Below are 18,020 nucleotides of genomic sequence, written 5' to 3' on the forward strand. Positions count from 1 at the left end.
GAAGGGGGCTTTTCCTGCCCTAAGCCGGGCTGCGCAGCAGTTGCCCCCAGCCAAACTTCACCCAGCGATCGCCAGAGGCCCCGGCAGCCCGCCAAGGGCTTCCAAACCTCCCTTGCGCAAAACCCGAATCAGCCGGTGCCTCGCACACATGGGCAGAGCGCGCCGACTTGCAAGCGGCCAGAGATGGGCCGGCGGTGCAGGGAGTTGGTGGAGGAAGATCACGCCGAGGCGAAGTGCCCTGGGGACAAAAGGGCAACGCTCGGGGGTCGAGGCCGGCGGGGGAATTAAGCCCCCGCCCAATCCCGACCCCGCTTCCCTGCGTCCCTCCCCCGGCACGGGCGAGGAGAGCTCCGGGCGGGCGCCTTGCTGAAGATGCCACTCCAGACTGCAGCAGTCCCGGGGACTCCGCGGCGGGAAGCAGCAGCAGCGGATCCGAGAGGCGCCCGGGAGTAAGCGCGGCTCCCTCCGGGGTGAGTGGGTGGGTGTGCCAGCCAGGCCTGCCCTCGAGGCTGGGCACCGGAGCCTGGGCGGCCTCGGGCAAGCGGGGAGGCATGCATGGTGCACCAGGCAGGCGGGCAGGCTCCGCACGCAGCGGCCGCGGAGCTTTGTCTGCTCCGGGCAGGAAGGTTTCCCGCTGCTCCCGCAGCCGCCGTGAGGTAACTCGCGGTCAGTCGCCTTGTGGCCCCGCCGCCGCCGCGCGCGGCTCCTCCGCCGCTGTCCTTCCCTGCTCCGCGCGGGGCTCCTTCTTTCGCGCTTTTTACGCGGCCCGCTCCCCACAACTCCGGCCAGGTTTCTGCTCGCGGGAAGGCGCCAGAAGCGAGAGCCGCCACCTGAACGAGCCATTGACTACCATGAAGCCACTGACTACCCCCTCGCCTTATTACGCTTCTTGGTAAAATACTGTCGTCGTCCCCCAAACGTGTTCTTATTGTTTCTGAGGCGGAAACCAGGAGAGGGTTTTCTCATCCCTTTTTTTATCATTTAGCACTGCCTTTCTCCGCCTGGGTGCGGAACTTTTTTTCTCTCGAGGGCCACAATCCTTGTGCTCGGGGGCGCATGTTTTTTGGTGGGCAGCGGAGAAGCTAGCGCTATGGGCATAGCTAGGGCAAAAAATGGGAGGGGTCACCGCTTGCCTTTCAATCCCACCATTTCCCCTTGTGTTTGTGACACCCCATTTCTCCCTCTCCCTCTATGCTTGGTTTCGCCAGATAGGCTTACGGTAACTTGCAAAGAGCTTTCGAAATTAGGCTGAGGAGTCTGCATGCCACGGAAGTGTACAACCTGATCCTCTGCAGTCCTAAACCTGGCTACTCAGATGTAAGATCCATCGAGTTGCGTGGGACTTTCTCCCAGGTAAGCAGGTGTAGGCACCATGCAGGAGACAGCCTGCCATTTCACATGCTGCAGCCTGTGGTTTATTTTGAGATATTAAGCATGATAATCTGTTACGAGACTGGCTGTTGCCAAGTAAATGAACACAAGAGTACCTCTTGCAGACAAGAGACTTCAGTGGTGCGTAGCCTTGGAGTGAAGAGGCGCTTGCCAAGTATTTATTTTGAAATTTTATATGCCTCTTTTCAGGGCTAAGGGCTCTGGATAAGATTTATATAAGTCATAACATCAGTGACGCTGCAGTATAAAACTACAATTTTAAAAGTAACTTGGCATAAGTAACCCTATTTCTGCCTCTGAATGTTGGAGGACATGAAGTACTTTTTCATTTAAGGCAGCTCACAGGTGGCAATACTGATACAGGCCTGTATCCACATTTACACAAAACATCCCTGAGGGTTCAATGTGGTTTTTTTACTTAATAAATGTGTTTAGCATATACACATATACCTGGGAGTCAGTCCACTTGAACTCAATTAGTAGACATGCATAGGATTGCATGACTGGAGAGCAAAACCCCTTGAATTCGGTGGGATTTTCTTCTGAGTAGACGTGCTTTGGCAAGGCAAAAATAGATGGGTTGAGAACCAAGCAGGACTTTTGTAGGTGGGATGGAGAGAGAATCCTGCCTGTTCCTAAATAATTTCCCTTTATAAAGCAAAAACGTACGTCCAAGAAAGCATGCTTAGGATCACAGTCCAGTCTTCGTTCATGATGACCGGTCACCAGATTTTATAAAACGAAGTTTGATCAAAGAAGTTTAAATGAAACAAACCCCATGGCGATCATGTATGTGATACATTGGATTTAGTAGGAAGGTGTTCAGCAGGACCATTTTACACATGATATATGACCCCCATATTAGCTGTGCCCATGTGAGAAGCAAAGGGAAAGAAGTAGAGGGAAGAGACACATTTCAGCATTCTCCTGAGGATAATGGTTTGATATTGGCTTATTCCTTTGCGGGAGGCAATTTTGTAGAAATTAGTATAACACTCATGGGGAAGATGGTAGGAGTGGGGCTTCTGCTGTGCCTGCCCATGCATAAACATACTGTACAGCAAAGCAGGTCTGCAAAATATTAACAGCCTATGAGCGGATTGCTCATTTCTGTCCATACCAGAAATGCCTTTGGCACAGGAAATTAGTTATGTTTTAAGAGATAGGAAAAATCACAGAACACAATGCCCCTGAGTTCTGAGTTACACACGTACCAATATTCAGCGGCCCAGAGTTGATGGAAACACTTCTGTCTTTTGCTACTGATATGGAACTACCACATAAATTATGTCTTTGTTGTTTAAGTCTCATATATATATAAGTGTGTGTGTGTGTGTGTGTGTGTGTATGTGTGTGAGAGAGAGAGAGAGAGAGAAGCCCTAGATATTTTGCTTTGTTGTGCTGTTTAAAAAGTGTATTGGTCACATACTGCAATTATGCTTTAATCGTTGCTCCTTTTTCTTTTTTTGAAAGTATCTCAGGACGTGTCTTATGTGTTCAAAAACAGAAATGAAAATTCTCGTGTTTTTATGTAAGGGTTGCGATTGCAGACTTTTAGAAAATGGGCAGGTTTGCAAACACATTAGAAGTGATTTTCTCAGATTTGATATTTGGCCTAAACCATCAAGACAGAATACTGGATGGAGGATCATCTGGGAGGGGTGGGTGGGGAGCTGGAATAATTAATATCATTCATGTGAGACAAACAAGAGGACAGTAGTGGCCTGTAGAGCTCTCTGACACAGCTCTCTTGTGCAGCCTTAGGAAAATCCTTTAAACTGCTTCTTCTTTTTCAAAGCCCCATGCATTGAATATGTGCAACTTAATATAGCTTTCAAAGGGCCCAGATTTACAGACATTCTGAGCATTTTATGCTCCATGGGGATCTAGCCAAATCCAGAACTGCTGTTTATCTGCTGGTTAAATACATTTTTATTTCACCCAGGAGCTCAGGATGCCACACATGCCCTCCTCCTTTTATCCTCACAACAATCCTGTGAATCAAATTAGGATGCAACATAGTGATTTGACCAAGGTGACCCAGTGAATGAACCTCATATCTAAGCAGGGACATAACAATTTTTTAAATGGCAGTAGGAGACCTTCCTATGCAGTAAGTCTGAGAGTAGGTCTAACTCTGGAGAATAGATCTAACCCGAGGGCCCCAGGTGGCCCTGATGTTCTTTTTTGGTGGCTTCTGCAACCAAGCGTGTGGCCCGCAGATTCCGTGTCAAAATGCTCTTGCCTCCCACTTGATATGAAAAGTTGGCCTGCCCTGGTCCAACTGAACTGTGGGACTTATCAATAAACATGCATTAAATCACACTGTTAGCGAGTTGGGCCCTAAAATGTAAATAATCTAAACAAGAGTTGCAGCTAATAAAATGTTGGGCTTATCTTAACTTTACTTGAATCTCCCCATCTGCGAAACTGGCACATTCCTGTTGTGATTTTAGTAAGGAATGAACTACACGTTATGTGTAGTTGTGTTATTCCTTTATACAACGAAGCTTCAGGTGCTTCAGTTTGAAGTGAAACACCAATAAGGAAGGAAGAAGTGTGTGAGGAGGGGGATAGAACCTCCCTTTTACCTCGTGCTGTTTTTCTACTGAAAATTGCAAGCCTCTGAACTGCTCTTAATAATAATAATAAATAATAATAATAATAATTTATTATTTATACCCCGCCCATCTGGCTGAGTTTCCCCAGCCACTCTGGGCAGCTCCCAATCTTAACCCCACTAGGAAAAAGGTATTTTGGACAAAATTTGTGGGAGGAACTAATGTCGTTCCCAGAGCAAAGACGACCTAACAGGGTTATCAGGAAGACAGTATCAATTATGGAAAGAACTTTTTACACTAGGAGAGCAAATGCTTATGTATTCTGGAATCCCAGTAATTATGTCAGTGTAGCATTTTGGACTTGCTGGCCTTGTTTGATTAAGAGCAAACAGCAGTGACTGATGTTTGGCGTTTCTGCTCTAAGGGTGGTCTGCGGCTTTTCTGGCAGCCAGCTTGCTGCATGACACTTAGTTGTGTGGAGTAATCTGTGAGTGAATGGAAGAGACAAGGCTGGGTCAAGGCTGCTCTGAGTCAGCAGTGAGGTGAGGGCCAGTGTCGTATCCTAGTTCTGGGCAGCTGATGGCATGTGCATAGTTTTGACAAACAACCTTTCCTTTTTCTGGGTGTGTTTGCAGTGCAGATATCCAAAGATAAAAATGCGTTGCGGCTAACAGTGTGAAAACATTTTGTGGCCAAAATATCTGTCCCTACAAGGGCACGGTTAAGTATTTCAAATCCTACAGCTGTGGCTGGGTGCTGAAAATCTGCTTCCAATTCATGTCACTTTGGCTGCCTACAGGTGACTTGGAGAGGAGGTGAAATTTCTCAGAGTACATTTTCCTGAGATTTTTCTTTTTCTCATCCTCCCTCTAGGAAAAATGGAGGCCATTTTTTTGTGGGTGGCGGCAGCTTTCATTTCCACCCTCATGAAGTCCCAGGGTGTTGTGGAGGATGCAAAAAGGTGGCCGAACTGCCAACAAACCAGTTTTATTTGAGTTGATGAATAAAGCACCAAAGAAACTAAAATAAAAGACAACCCTGAGCCTGTGAAAACATTTTCTGTTTGTTTCAGAATACTCAGTGGAAAATGTACACCAGCCGCGAAGATGTTGGCTATGATTTTGAAGAGGATTCCAAAGACAGGGAGAAGAAGCTTATGGTGAATCCAGATGTTGATGGTGGATGGGCTTGGATGATTGTCCTTTCTTCTTTCCTGGTGCACATTCTCATCATGGGATCACAAATGGCCCTTGGTGTTCTCAACATGGAATGGCTTGACGAATTCAGCCAAAGTCGAGGCCTGACAGCGTGGGTCAGCTCCCTTAGTATGGGTATAACCTTGATTGTAGGTAGGTTCATAAGCCACTCTAGAAGAAATGGATATGCCCAAGATCAGTTCCCGCAGAGATAGATTCATAAATGGATCAAAATATTTAGCAACAGTCCCTTATAAAATATGATACTGTTTGCCTGTTTCCATTTTTCTGTAATCTCTGCTTGTCATGAGTCATATTGTCTCAGTTTCATATATTGATTAGAAATAAGTGCCTAGATCTTTGAGAACCGATGTTTAGCACTTAACAGTTTTGAACAGGTGGCCTAATATTTACTGATCTTATTGCTGGTAATCAGTGGTTTCAGTGTGGTTATCCTCGTGAAGAGAATAAACAAAGCTTTAGGAAAACAATCCATTCTTCGTGTTTTGGCACAGGTCCTTTTATTGGTTTGTTCATTAACACCTGCGGTTGCCGGAAGACAGCAATAGCTGGAGGGATCTTGACTGCGGTAGGATGGATACTGAGTTCCTATGCCTCAAATGTATATTACCTCTTTATAACGTTTGGGGTTACAGCTGGTAAGCATGCTTTAGTTTTGCAATATGCATTCGGATTTTCATTGTAGTAACTGATCTGTAAGAACACAGAATGCTAAAATAAGCAAGCCTGAGTTTGCAAAGAGGCAGTCACCCTGACCTACAGTTCCTTCTGAGCACAGTAACTCTACCACAAACATGTTCCTTAGCCTGTAAGAGTTTCTTCATGCATGTCAATGGAGGAGGGTTGGTTTGTGCACACAAAACAGTGCACATGAGAAGATACATCACATGTTGGAGGTCAAAAGTGACATGTATGCAGCTACATAAGCACTTTAGATAACCTGCATAGATACCTTAATTCAGGTGATGCATGGTAATTCAGATTAGCTGGAAAGCCACAACCAACCTAAATATTGAATGTCTGTATTTTGTTTCACAGCAAATCATACAGCCCTGTCACACTTCTTGGGCAGATTCCCAAGTTGTACTTGTTGCTGCTGATGTGAAATAGCAAGTTTCACATGTTTGTTTGTTTGTGTGCCTCCCACATAAAACATTTCCAGGGTTTGCAAAATATTTAAGAGCAGAAGATGCAATTAGAATAACATATAACAATAAAACATGCAGTTTACCCATAGCTCTTGGACATGCTTTAAGATTCCAACGTTCCCCTTTGTCCTTCCAAACTAAAAGTACAATGGTAATTTGAAGGTGTGATGCAAGCATGTTTTCCCCCCTCCAATGTCTTTTTTTCAACAATGCAGGAAAGTCAGCACTAAGATTAATAGTTAAATAAGACCAGTGTAACTGAATGGCTGCATTTGCATGCCACAATAAGCTATAAACCATCTGTTATTGTGCACCAGCAAATCACTCCCACTTCTATCCTCTCTACTACTTCCAGCTAGTGCGCAGAGGGGGGAAATGACAATCCCTAGCTGAGCATTGTGTCTGAAACAGGGATCATGATTTGTTTCACCCCAACCACAAAGATCAACCAAGATTTCTTCTTGGCTTACCAATTGTGGTTTGCGTGAATGCTGGTTTGGACATAATACTAAGCCGGGGATCATGGTTTCTTTTCTTTGCACACTAAGAGCATGATTTGCTCGTGCACAGTAAGTCATGGATCATGGTTTGCCATGATGTGCAAATGTGTTGAGCATTTGACAAAATCCCTTTGCTGGAAACATACACCAGTTATTTCACGTACAGAATGCCATAGGAAGAATACAGCACTGTGGAACATAAAACGCTTGGTGTTCCTTTCAGAAGCATTGGAGTGAATGTACAAAGCTTAGTGCATCGCTCTAAAGCAGGGGTTCCCAAACTGGTCTGCAGGCTACCACTGGTCCTCAAGCTTTACTGGTGGTCCATGGCACGTCTGGGAAGAATGGTGGAAGCAGTGGCTGTGAATGGCAGGCACAATTGTTATTATTATTATTATTATTATTATTATTACTTACTAAATTTGTATACCACCCTTCAACCAAAGATCCTAGTTGCTGCTCCATCGCTCTTAAGATCCCAGCAATCTGCCCACAGGGTGAGTGGGATGGACCAGGATAGAAGGTGACTAGTGATGTGATAAGATACAGCACCTAGCACAGCATGTTATAGTTGCTTACAACAGGCAGAAAAATCATTAAGTGTCAAGACCATTGGCAATTTCCAAGTGGTCCATGGAGGGAAAAGTTTGGGAGTCCCTGGTCTAAAGGAGCTAGATAGATATTGGGGTCACCTAAAGTATTGTGTCATTTCAGGACAACTTCTTCTTCTTTCACATTGCTGATCCTTGTGAGCAATATTCACTGGGGTTGATTTTGGACACTGCATCTTAATCATATTTTATTTGCTCTTTCTCAGAGTGGATTTATGGTTTTGATATTGATAATCTTTAAATAACCTTTCCTCTGAAGGTGGCATGACAGCTGGTTAAACAGAGTGGCCCGGGCCAATTCAAAAGTTTCATAGAATCATAGAATGTTAGAGTTGGAAGGATCCCCAAGTGATAAACTCACTTGGCATATAAAACTTGGCAGGAACTCATACAAAGTTGCTTAAAGCAATATATTTGAATGTGTGCCATAGGTAGAAAGCTCATGATCTTGATGAGGCTTATTACCAAGTAAGCTACCAGACATGGAATACTGTGTACTGTTCTGGCTGCCATAACAAAAAAAGAGAGGATATTTTAGAGCTGAAGAACCAAATTGATCAGCAGGTTGGAAGAACAGCCCTACAAGGAAAGGATTGGATTTGGGGTTTTTTAATTCAGAAGGGAAATGAACAATATGATACATGGTAGAGGTTTATAATTATCACGTGCGGCATTTGACAAAGCTTTACATTAAATTAATTTAGATAGGCCTTGAACTGGCCTATGCTCATTGTGTTAAGACAGATAAAACTGTAGATGTTTGCTATCCCTTTATGGAAGTGGGCAGGCAGCCTTCTGCACTCAGCTGTCTTACTATGAGTGTGAGAGTATAAATAGAAGGGCAAAAAAAGGGACAGTAAACTTTGTTGTTTATAGATGAGAAAATTGATTTTGAGCTTGAAACACCACAAGGCTGTTAATCATCACAAGAGATTTGGGTATCTGAAGTGGAAAAAATCCAAATGACACCCCCTGCAGTATTAAAATACAATGATAAGAGAAAACAAAACATTATGACCCCATTTAATGGCATACGGAAGCTGAGTTGGACTTCTCTTCTGTCTCCTGGTAGGGTTGTCCTGTTCAGTAGAATAAATATTAGTCTTCTCTCTTTCTAAGACCATAGCAGACCCAATTAGAATAAGAAGAGAAATTCCACATTCATTCTCAGCCTGGAATGAGGGGCCAGTGGCAGGTGGAGAAGAAACCTTAGGAATAAACTTCTTGTAAACTGACAACATAAGCACATTAGGTGCTTAGAGACAGCAAAAACATATTCAGGCAGAAAGTATATGGTCCATTAGTCTGCAAATATTTTCTTCTTTTCACAGATGATGCCACAGTGTTGACATAAGAGCAGATTGTCCATTCTGGGACACCCACTTAAACCAATTAACTTACTAGGAATTGTTTGAGCATCAGTGAAAGCAGAACTCAGAGCAGTTTCAGCTGTTATCTCAGAAAAGGAACAATTTTAAATATAGTAAATAAACCTTTAAAGTATATGGCTGTGGTGGTTGTGGAATGGAAGGCACAAACTCAATCCCTAGTTACAGTGGTGCCCTGCAAGACGAATGCCTCGTAAGACGAAAAACTCGCTAGACGAAAGAGTTTTCCGTTTTTTGAGTTGTTCCACAAGACAAATTTCCCTATGGGCTTGCTTCGCAAGACGAAACGTCTTGCGAGTTTGTTTCCTTTTTCTTAAAGCCGCTAAGCCGTTAATAGCCGCTAAGCCGCTAATAGCCTCTAAGCTGCTAATAGCCGTGCTTTGCAAGATGAAAAAACCGCAAGACGAAGAGACTCGCGGAACGGATTAATTTCGTATTGTGAGGCACCACTGTATTAGTCCTGCATGTGAGGTAGCTTCTACCTTTAAGGGAAACCATGTGTCTAATAAATCTGTGGCTTTTACCTGAAACACTGATGATAGATCTCATTCCAGCATGCATAATACTATTTCTGGAATCAGGCTTTGGTGTTAGTTGAAGAGTCATTCTGGCTTTGGAGGTTGATACGACTTGAGTTTGAGATTATGTATGGTCTTTCTAGTGATGGAGATAATTCGTTTATTAAGCCCAGGTGACTATATTTAGGTCTGATCTTACAGGTCTCGGGAATTCATGGCTTATACTACTACAGTATCAGCTCTGGGATACACAGCTAAGCCTCAGTAGGCTGATTTAAACTTTGATTTGTGGTGCTCAGAATCAGCTGAGTGTGATCTGTTATTCCGAGTCTTTATCACGACACATTTCTACAACACATAAAAGCTTTACAAAATACTGCCAAAGCATACTCCCATGTCTGATAGCAGCATACAGTCACGCCTTGTCATCATTTCTCAGCATTTGAAACCATGCTGGAAGCTGCTTAGCTTTGCAAATGTGCTAGCAGTTTTAGTGCTGCCCCACTAGTATGCTCGTGGAAGCCTATCCTTAGGTGAAGCCATACTGGATAATAACGTTTGGGCCTTGTGTCAATTTGCCTGCATGTGTTATGACTGCAGTGAAAGTTCTCCAGCTGATTCAGGAATCTCTCTTTTTCAGGTGTTGGGAGTGGGATGGTATACCTGCCTGCTGTGGTCATGGTAGGCGAATACTTTGAGAAGAGAAGAGCACTTGCCCAGGGACTCAGCACAACTGGGACGGGGTTCGGTGCTTTCCTGATGACAGTTCTGTTGAAATACCTTTGCATGGAGTTTGGCTGGAGGAACGCAATGTTCATCCAGGGCGCGGTCTGTCTGAACCTGTGTGTTTGTGGAGCGCTCATGAGACCAGTTTATTACAAAGAGGAAGCCGCTGAAAAAAGCGGAGAGGGAAATGTCAGCAAGAGCCATGCAAAAGCTCTCTCTTGCTCTGCAGAAACACTGGCATCCAATGGCATCTTACAGGAAGAGGCAAAAGAAGGGCAAGGTAAGGAGGAAAAGTCTGACATTTTTTCAGACTTGGAAAACAAAGATGTAACCAGACACTGGAAGAATATCTATGCTCTTTGCGTGCTGAAGAGGGTGAGTCAACTGACTCTTACAATCCAGAAAGGCTTTCGGACCTGGTATTCTAGTTACTTTGGCGCTGCATCCCTCTTCACCAACAGAAAGTTTGCAGCCTTTGTGTTTTGGGCCTTATTTGCATACAGCACTTTTGTTATCCCTTTTATCCATCTTCCGGAAATAGTGAAGCAATATGGCCTATCTGCACAGAACGATGTATTCCCTTTGACCTCAATTATTGCCATTGTCCACATTCTTGGCAAGGTCATCCTTGGCATCATTTCTGATTCACCCTGCGTCAGTGCTTGGAATGTCTTCATGGCAGCCAACTTCACTCTTGTCTTCTGCATTTTCATTTTACCACTAATGCACACATATGCTGGGCTCGCTGTGGTCTGTGCCCTAATAGGATTTTCCAGTGGGTATTTTTCACTCATGCCTGTTGTTACTGAAGATTTAGTTGGGATTAAGCACCTCGCAAATGCCTATGGAATCATCATTTGTGCTAATGGGATTTCAGCACTCCTGGGACCACCTTTTGCAGGTAAATGCAAAGTTTTGCTTGTCCAACTTTACATTCCATGCGTGCTTTATAGCCCCTAGAGTTCATAGTGAGAGCCAGGGTGGTGTAGTAATTAAGAGTGTTGGACTAGGACCTGAGAGACATGAGTTAAGATCCTCACACGGCCATGAAGTTTGCTGGGTAGCCTTTGGCCAGTCACTGCCTCTCAGCCTAGCCTACTTCACAGGGTTGTTGTGAGCATTAAATGAGGGCGGGGGGAGAACCATGTGTACCGCCTTGAGTCCCTTGGAGGAAAAGGTGGGATATAAACAATAAATAAAAGAATTAGTGAATCATTGCATGTACAATTACCATTTATTCTCACCCACTCCACGCCCTTCATGGGGCCACATTCCGTGTCAACAAATATACCTTGGTACATTCTTGATTTTAAAGAAAGGAGCTCCTAGTGTGGTAGAAGTTGTTTGACAAGATAACACAATGCTCACATGGCAAGTTTGAAGATGGAAGTTCACCAACATCTGCTTTCTCACAGATGTCTAATCTCATTCGCTACCAGCCACTACCTCTGACCCTTTGTTGGCTGACTCTACCAGACCCTCTGGCTTATAGCATACTTTTTTTCTTGGGGGAGTTGCAGACTAGAGATGCAGACTAGAGTAAATCAGATACCAGTTAGTATAAGGCATAGCAACCGCAAAGCCATACAATGCATTGCAGAATGGTTTCTATGAAAGTTAAGATGGATGAAAGACAAATGGAGGTGGGGAAAGAGGCTGAGCATAGTATGATACCAAAAACTATGCTATGATTAGAATAAATAATGTTTTCTATTCTTCACTGATTTATTGATCATAGCCTATAGATAACTGCCTTGCTCTTGTTTTCCAGGCTGGATTTATGACCTGACACAAAAATATGACTTTTCTTTCTACATATGTGGCTTGCTTTACATGGTGGGAATCCTCACTTTGCTCATACAGCCTTGTATTGGAAAGATAAAGCCATCACCGGCAAAAAACAGAGAAGGTGGAAAAGTATAGCACAATGTACTGAGAGCTTTTTTAAACAGAACGTCATTTCATCATTTGTTTTTCTGGAAATGGTACCAAACAGTACATCTAATGGGACCAACTGGACTGAAAGTCACCATCTTTGGACAGAAAATAAAGTTCACACTGCCACTATCAACGGACTAGTGGAAACAAGACTACAGCTGGTAGTTTTATTGGCACCTTTTCAAAAGCTGAACATCCTACTGACATAATGGTGCAGCTTTGATCAGTAGCTGAAAATTAGTTCTCTCTTTTGTTATTCACAGAGGTTTGTCACAAGCACAATTCAGCAGACCGGAATGCAGTTACTCCTTTTTTACACCAACAGGAAAAAGAGGGGGGAAATAATTAGCCCCATTAGGAATCACACATATGAGAATCATTTCTATTGGTTATTCCAACTGTTGATAAATTAGATGTTGAACATCAGCCAGACGCCAATCTGTGACATGTTACTGCACAAATTAATGAGAGTTTCTGGGGAACCTTTGGCCCTCTGGATGCTGTTAGACTCCACTGTCCATGAACCCCAGCCAGCTTGGCCAGTGGTCAGGGGTGATGGGAGTTGTAGTTCAGCATCATTTGAAGGGCAGCATGTTCCCAACTCTTGTTTTAAGGACTCAAGATAATGAAAATGGTGTTTTTTATTATTATGATGGGATAAATGATTTGTGTCTGCAGACCACGGAGCAATTTATTCTATTTGCGCTAGCTTAAATAACCTTGAGATAGCAACATGAGAAAGAAGGAACAATGGCAACAAAAGCCCAAAGCTGTTAAGTGGTTACTAGTAGGGAGCTACATCATGGTTCTTAGGATTAAAGGATCAGTAGTGAGGCTGAAGATTCACTGCTGCTGATTTCTTGTTTACATATTTAGCCAAAAGGTAGCTGCCAGACGGATTGACCTGACATTGTCTGTGGATCCTAGTTCAACTGAAGCAGTTACTATTAGTCCTAGTTGCAGAGGTACAGTGGTGCCTTTTCCTCTGCAGAGTTCAATTCCAGTTTTTCTTGCAGCAGTATTATCAGTTAGGATAACAGAATAGGTGGGAAACGATGATTGTTTATTTAATTTCATAAGAGTTGATAGGAGCAGCTCAGAATCGCCTTCCCTGGCTTTGGTTAAATTAGCCCAGCCAGAGCATGCCATACCTCATATGTCAGATCTCTTCCCCCCCGTGTAATTGCTATGTCACATGCCTCTGCTAAACAAGCAAGGCTGGAACATACAGCCTGCTGATGTTAAGGGGCACCAATCATGGCCTCTGCAAATGCAGCACTAAGGACTGTGGCACTCTTCACCATCTCAATCTCCCTCCCTAAGATTAAATAGCCTCTTGTGTAGTGCCCCCCTGCCATACAGCAAGCTGCCCCTGTTTGTGCATGGGAAACAGCTTCTGAAGCTCTGCAACCAAGGGACAAAGCTAGTTCCCAAAATTACTGCAAAGGAGTTAAAGTCTACCATTGTCCTAGTTCTTGGAAGTCCAGTGTATGATTTTCCCCTTTGCTGCATTATGCCTCAAAAGCAGGATTGGATTGTAATAACAAAATAATTTAGATGTGGAAGTGTTTCTGTCTAATTGTAAAATACAGTAAGGACTATGTTGCACATCAAAATGCAAACATGCAAAAAAAAAAATCTAGACACAGCAGCTTTAGTGCAGGGTATTTTTGGGGGGGCGGGGTGGAGAAGTGGATGATTAATTCTTTTCAGGCTGACTGCTTTTAGAGCTGGAACTTCTTTCCCTAAGATACTTTTCTAGGTTTCCAGATGGTGTTTATCTTGCAGTACATGACTTTAGAATTGCAGGGACCTGTTGCAGCAAAATGAAAAAAATCAAAAGGGGTTAAGCATCCCAAATCTCTGCTGCTTCTCCATTGCAAGTTGTTCCCTTCTGAAGAGGCTTAGAAAACATTTAGCCTCTGGTGTACTGCCTTCCACTACTGTGGAGAACCGTCTTATCTCCCTGTGATTTTTGCCAAAGACAATCTCGTATGTCAGCTAGAAAGAATCTTTAGTGTTCACTTAACTGCCTCCCAAAACGTTGCAGTTTAACATTCCCTCAAAGGGTTTTAGTGTGGAAAAAAATGTTTCCAAACTCATACAGAAATCCCTGGCTGCCTTATTGTTTTGTAATTTACTGTACTGTTTTTAATTTTATTGTGTAACCTCAAGGAGCCACTTTCTCAGGGTGAAATTTATCAAGGGTATATATTTTGTCTGAGAAACAACTCCTTAGAATATAATACAGAATGTTCGATTATATATACAGAGAACAAAATATATACATTGCTAAACCTGAATACAGCTTTTCCAAACTGTTTGTATGGGTTTTTGTTTTTGGTAGGGAGCACAACAAAACCTTTAAGTGCATTACGTTTTTAAAAATTATGAGAACATGGTGGGGCAGTATAGAATTGGCTGGTTCACACATTTACCCAGTTAGTGATCCCCTCCATGTGGCAGCAGAGGAAGTGCTGTTATCTATTCTAAAGCAGTGTTTCCCCAACTTTTTGAACTCAAGTCACTTCTCCAGAATTTACTCTACCCTCTGCTGTTGACATCCCTGCACCAGTCTCTTGGGCTGCTCCATTTGTAAACAATAGAGATCCTTGTACACGTGTATACCTTTCCCTATATAGGGATCTTGCTACTGAAAACCTGGCATTAGAAGAGGAACAGAACATCTGTTTTCCTCATAAAGTCATGCACCACAAAACATCAGAAGAAAGCAGCGTTCTGAACTCTTCTTTCCAAATTGCACCCAGACGATGATGCACCAGTCATCATCTTCTGCCAGGGGGCATTTAATGCACCCATTTCTTCAGAATTCAGCCCCTCTTTGGAACATTGCCTCCCCGCTTTACCAGGCCTTTCACGAGCCAAAGGAAGTCTGTGCTACACTCTTGAGAACCCCGACCTAAGGTGACGTATAGCATGGGCACTACACATGGAGATGGAATTCGCACTATTTTTCCCTTTCAAAATGAGGAAAGGGAACACAAACCACAGAGCAATCATAATGGGGGGTTGAAGGAATTGAGCAGCTAATTCTCCATTGGCTTTTGGATCCAGCCTTTTAGGGTAGGGGAGTGGATCTGGCACCATAATGCCCTACTTTTGGAGCTTTCTGCTGGCTACTGCTGATGGTAGCTTACTGCCTACTGGGCTGGAGGTGGGTATTCCACTGCAGCAGAGCCACCTCCATTAGGGACATTCTCCACTGGTGGGAGACTGGTGCATCCTAACCCGAGCCATCAATGTTGTGGGATTTAGGATTGCCCCATCAGGATACAGGTATATGGGTCTCCTAAGAACATGTCCCTCTGGATGTGGTGAAGAGAGATGATTTTTGGCACAAAAGGTTATTTCTGGCCAGGGACGTATGTGAAGCAGCCTAATGTTTGGTGCTTTGCCTAATGTTTGGTGCTTATCTTTCAACTATTTTATTAAGGGTGCTTATTTTTGTGTGTAAATTAAATTCTTGTTTAAATATGTAAGTGCAACGCTGGAATCTTAAGAAAATGTAGTACTGTAAAAGGAAAATAATGATAAGATGTACTTCAATGACAGCTTTTGCTTTGTTGTTGGAATGCTACTGGTAATTTTATGGAGACTTCTCACAAATTTAATTATATGAAATGTGGATGCTTTGAACTGTAATTCATTTTTCTATTTATTCACATTATTGTTAGTAGCATTTTACCATACTTACTAAAATGTATCCTCTGTGTCATATACATTTATATGACACATTTATATGATAATGAAACTTTTTAGTAACTTGCAGCACAATCCTCAACCCCACAGCGCTGCAAAAGAAGAGTTTGAATTTGATATCCCGCTTTATCACTACCCTAAGGAGTCTCAAAGCGGCTAACAATCTCCTTTCCCTTCCTCCCCCACAACAAGCACTCTGTGAGGTGAGTGGGGCTGAGAGACTTCAGAGAAATGTGACTAGCCCAAGGTCATCCAGCTGTATGTGGAGGAACAGAGACACGAACCCGGTTCACCAGATCGTAATCTGTCCACTGCTCTTAACCACTACAGCACACTGGCTCCCTATCACGCAGTCGCACGATCACCCTACTAGGGACAACTATAGAGATAATCCAGTTTGCATTAGAAACATGAATGGACAACTGATTCAACTTTAGACCAGAAGTGTGATTAAGTACTGAAGAAGGATCACAATGGTCTGTAACTCTAGCCTTTTAAAAAAAAATCTCTGACACCAACAGCTGAATATTAGTAAATCTCAGACATGTCTAAAATGGAAGTCAGTTGCATCATTCATTAGCCACTGATTGGAGCAGTCACAGCAGTTGCTAGCAAGGCTTGTCCCTTGTTTTCAGAGGGAAAAGGTGCTGGAAGTGTTGTGACTGGCCAGACTGGCTGCAGTAGTTTCAGTGGTACCAGCACAACTACTAGGCGATAGGGCGGGGGCCTGGGCTCTTAAGTGAATGGCATATGCCAGAGCGTGGCTTCCTGCGCTGTCACTAGGGGAGAGTTGTACCCTTTAGGCTTCAATCCCAAAAGTTTATGCATACATACTTATGATAATACTTGAATTACATAAGAACCCTTCAGTTTACGTCAAGCAATAATGAAAATCTGTGGTGTAACATTAGCAGAGTTCATATTAAAATACAGTTCAGAAAAAAATAACCAGTAGTTTCAGAACACTAAGCACAGGAAAACGTTTTCACGTTATTTATACATTTATTTAAAAGTATTGTTCATTCAAGACACAATTTGGACTGTTAAGTGTTCTATAATAATACTTAATATTTTCACAGTATTTTAAAATGTACTGTAAAAAACCCTTACTGATCATTTAAGACAAGATTTAGACTCTAATACTTTTCAACTTTCTAAAATCAAGGAAATCAAGTCATTAAGCATACCCTAAGCAAATTATGTTTAAGGACATAAGCAAACCTGAACATTATTGAAAGAAAGTTAATTATTTCTCTGCTAAACTGAAGGTGAAATACTTGTAAGGCCTAAATTTTGAGTGGCACATTTTATAAAATATGGCAAAACAGAAAATATACTATATATCATTTTGAACTGTATCATAAACACTGGAGCAGAAGGCAGATCTCAGATGAAGAAAGTCACCAAACGATATTACTCTTGTTTCCAGTTGAATATTAGGATAGTCTTAAAAGTATTACAACACCAAGTAACAACGCTGAATGTCCTTTGTAAACATTAGTGGTAGCTTGAAAGCTGTAGCCATGGTTGGAGCAAATACTTTTCTGGACTTGCAAGTGGATATTCCTGTTTTAGGATGGAAATTGGGGGAGCAGTGTCATTGTTCCATGCAGTTCTTTATGCTTTTGTTAAAAAGTGGGTTTAACATTTGGCTATTAAAAATATAATAGCCTTCAGAAATATTTCCACAGAATTCAACCTTTTTTTTAAAAAAAGGTTATTATACTGTAGTTAATCAGGTCCCTCAAACTATGTATAGATGTTTCATATCTTACAAAATGAAAGGGAATTGTTTCTTTGTGAATTAAGTTGCAGCTACAGGAAACATCAGTTGCTTTCAGCAGCTCCTCCTGGTAGCTGCCATTTTATTTCCCCAGAATACCCTGGATGTTGTGTCATTTCAATGTATTTTTAAAGGAAAATTGCAGCCAGGCCGGGGGCGGCAGCGCCTTCATCGTTTTTGTGGCAGCTAATACTACCCTTACCACCATCAAATTCCCTGGACTATGCCTAGAAAAATAAATTGCAGGCTACAAAGAAGTGGCTTCCATGACCAGCCCCTAAGAAAAAGCAAAATAAAGACAATGCAAAAACAGGGGAGTGATGAAAACAAATGTGCTGTAAATGAACGAACCTCACGAAGTTTTTCACCCAATGAAAATAAATGAAATAACGAAACAAAAAAGTTGTTCTTGCGCATCTTCATAATGAGTGTTCATCAAGGCAGGCCCCACATTAATTTTATACCTGCAGCTCAATTTCTTTTTTCCCCAGAAAACAAAGCAAGACATTTATGGAACA

General features: G+C 42.7%; 1 protein-coding gene across 2 annotated transcripts; it reads left to right on the forward strand.

Moving 5' to 3' along the window:
- Positions 1–41: 41 nt before the first annotated feature.
- On the forward strand, positions 42–17,989 carry SLC16A14 (solute carrier family 16 member 14). Of its 2 annotated transcripts, none has more exons than XM_081910471.1 (5): positions 42–470; positions 5,026–5,302; positions 5,665–5,808; positions 9,976–10,962; positions 11,833–17,989. In XM_081910471.1, exons 2-5 carry the CDS (start codon positions 5,041–5,043, stop codon positions 11,982–11,984), a joined length of 1,545 nt encoding a protein of 514 aa, XP_081766597.1. In that variant the 5' UTR covers positions 42–470; positions 5,026–5,040; the 3' UTR covers positions 11,985–17,989. The 2 variants fall into 2 exon arrangements, with proteins under 2 accessions (XP_081766597.1, XP_081766596.1); XM_081910470.1 differs by lacking the exon at positions 42–470 and adding an exon at positions 1,205–1,353.
- The last annotated feature ends 31 nt before the right edge of the window (positions 17,990–18,020 follow it).

This window comes from Podarcis melisellensis, assembly GCF_964234715.1.
Source record: "Podarcis melisellensis genome assembly, chromosome: 5".
Classification (NCBI taxonomy): domain Eukaryota; kingdom Metazoa; phylum Chordata; class Lepidosauria; order Squamata; family Lacertidae; genus Podarcis; species Podarcis melisellensis.

Excerpts from the sequence above, each read along its gene's own strand:
- SLC16A14 (XM_081910471.1), top strand. The coding sequence starts at position 5,041 with ATGTACACCAGCCGCGAAGATGTTGGCTATGATTTTGAAGAGGATTCC. Across the intron at positions 5,809-9,975 it reads AACGTTTGGGGTTACAGCTG|GTGTTGGGAGTGGGATGGTA; the intron begins GTAAGCATGCTT and ends TCTCTTTTTCAG. Across the intron at positions 10,963-11,832 it reads CCTGGGACCACCTTTTGCAG|GCTGGATTTATGACCTGACA; the intron begins GTAAATGCAAAG and ends CTTGTTTTCCAG.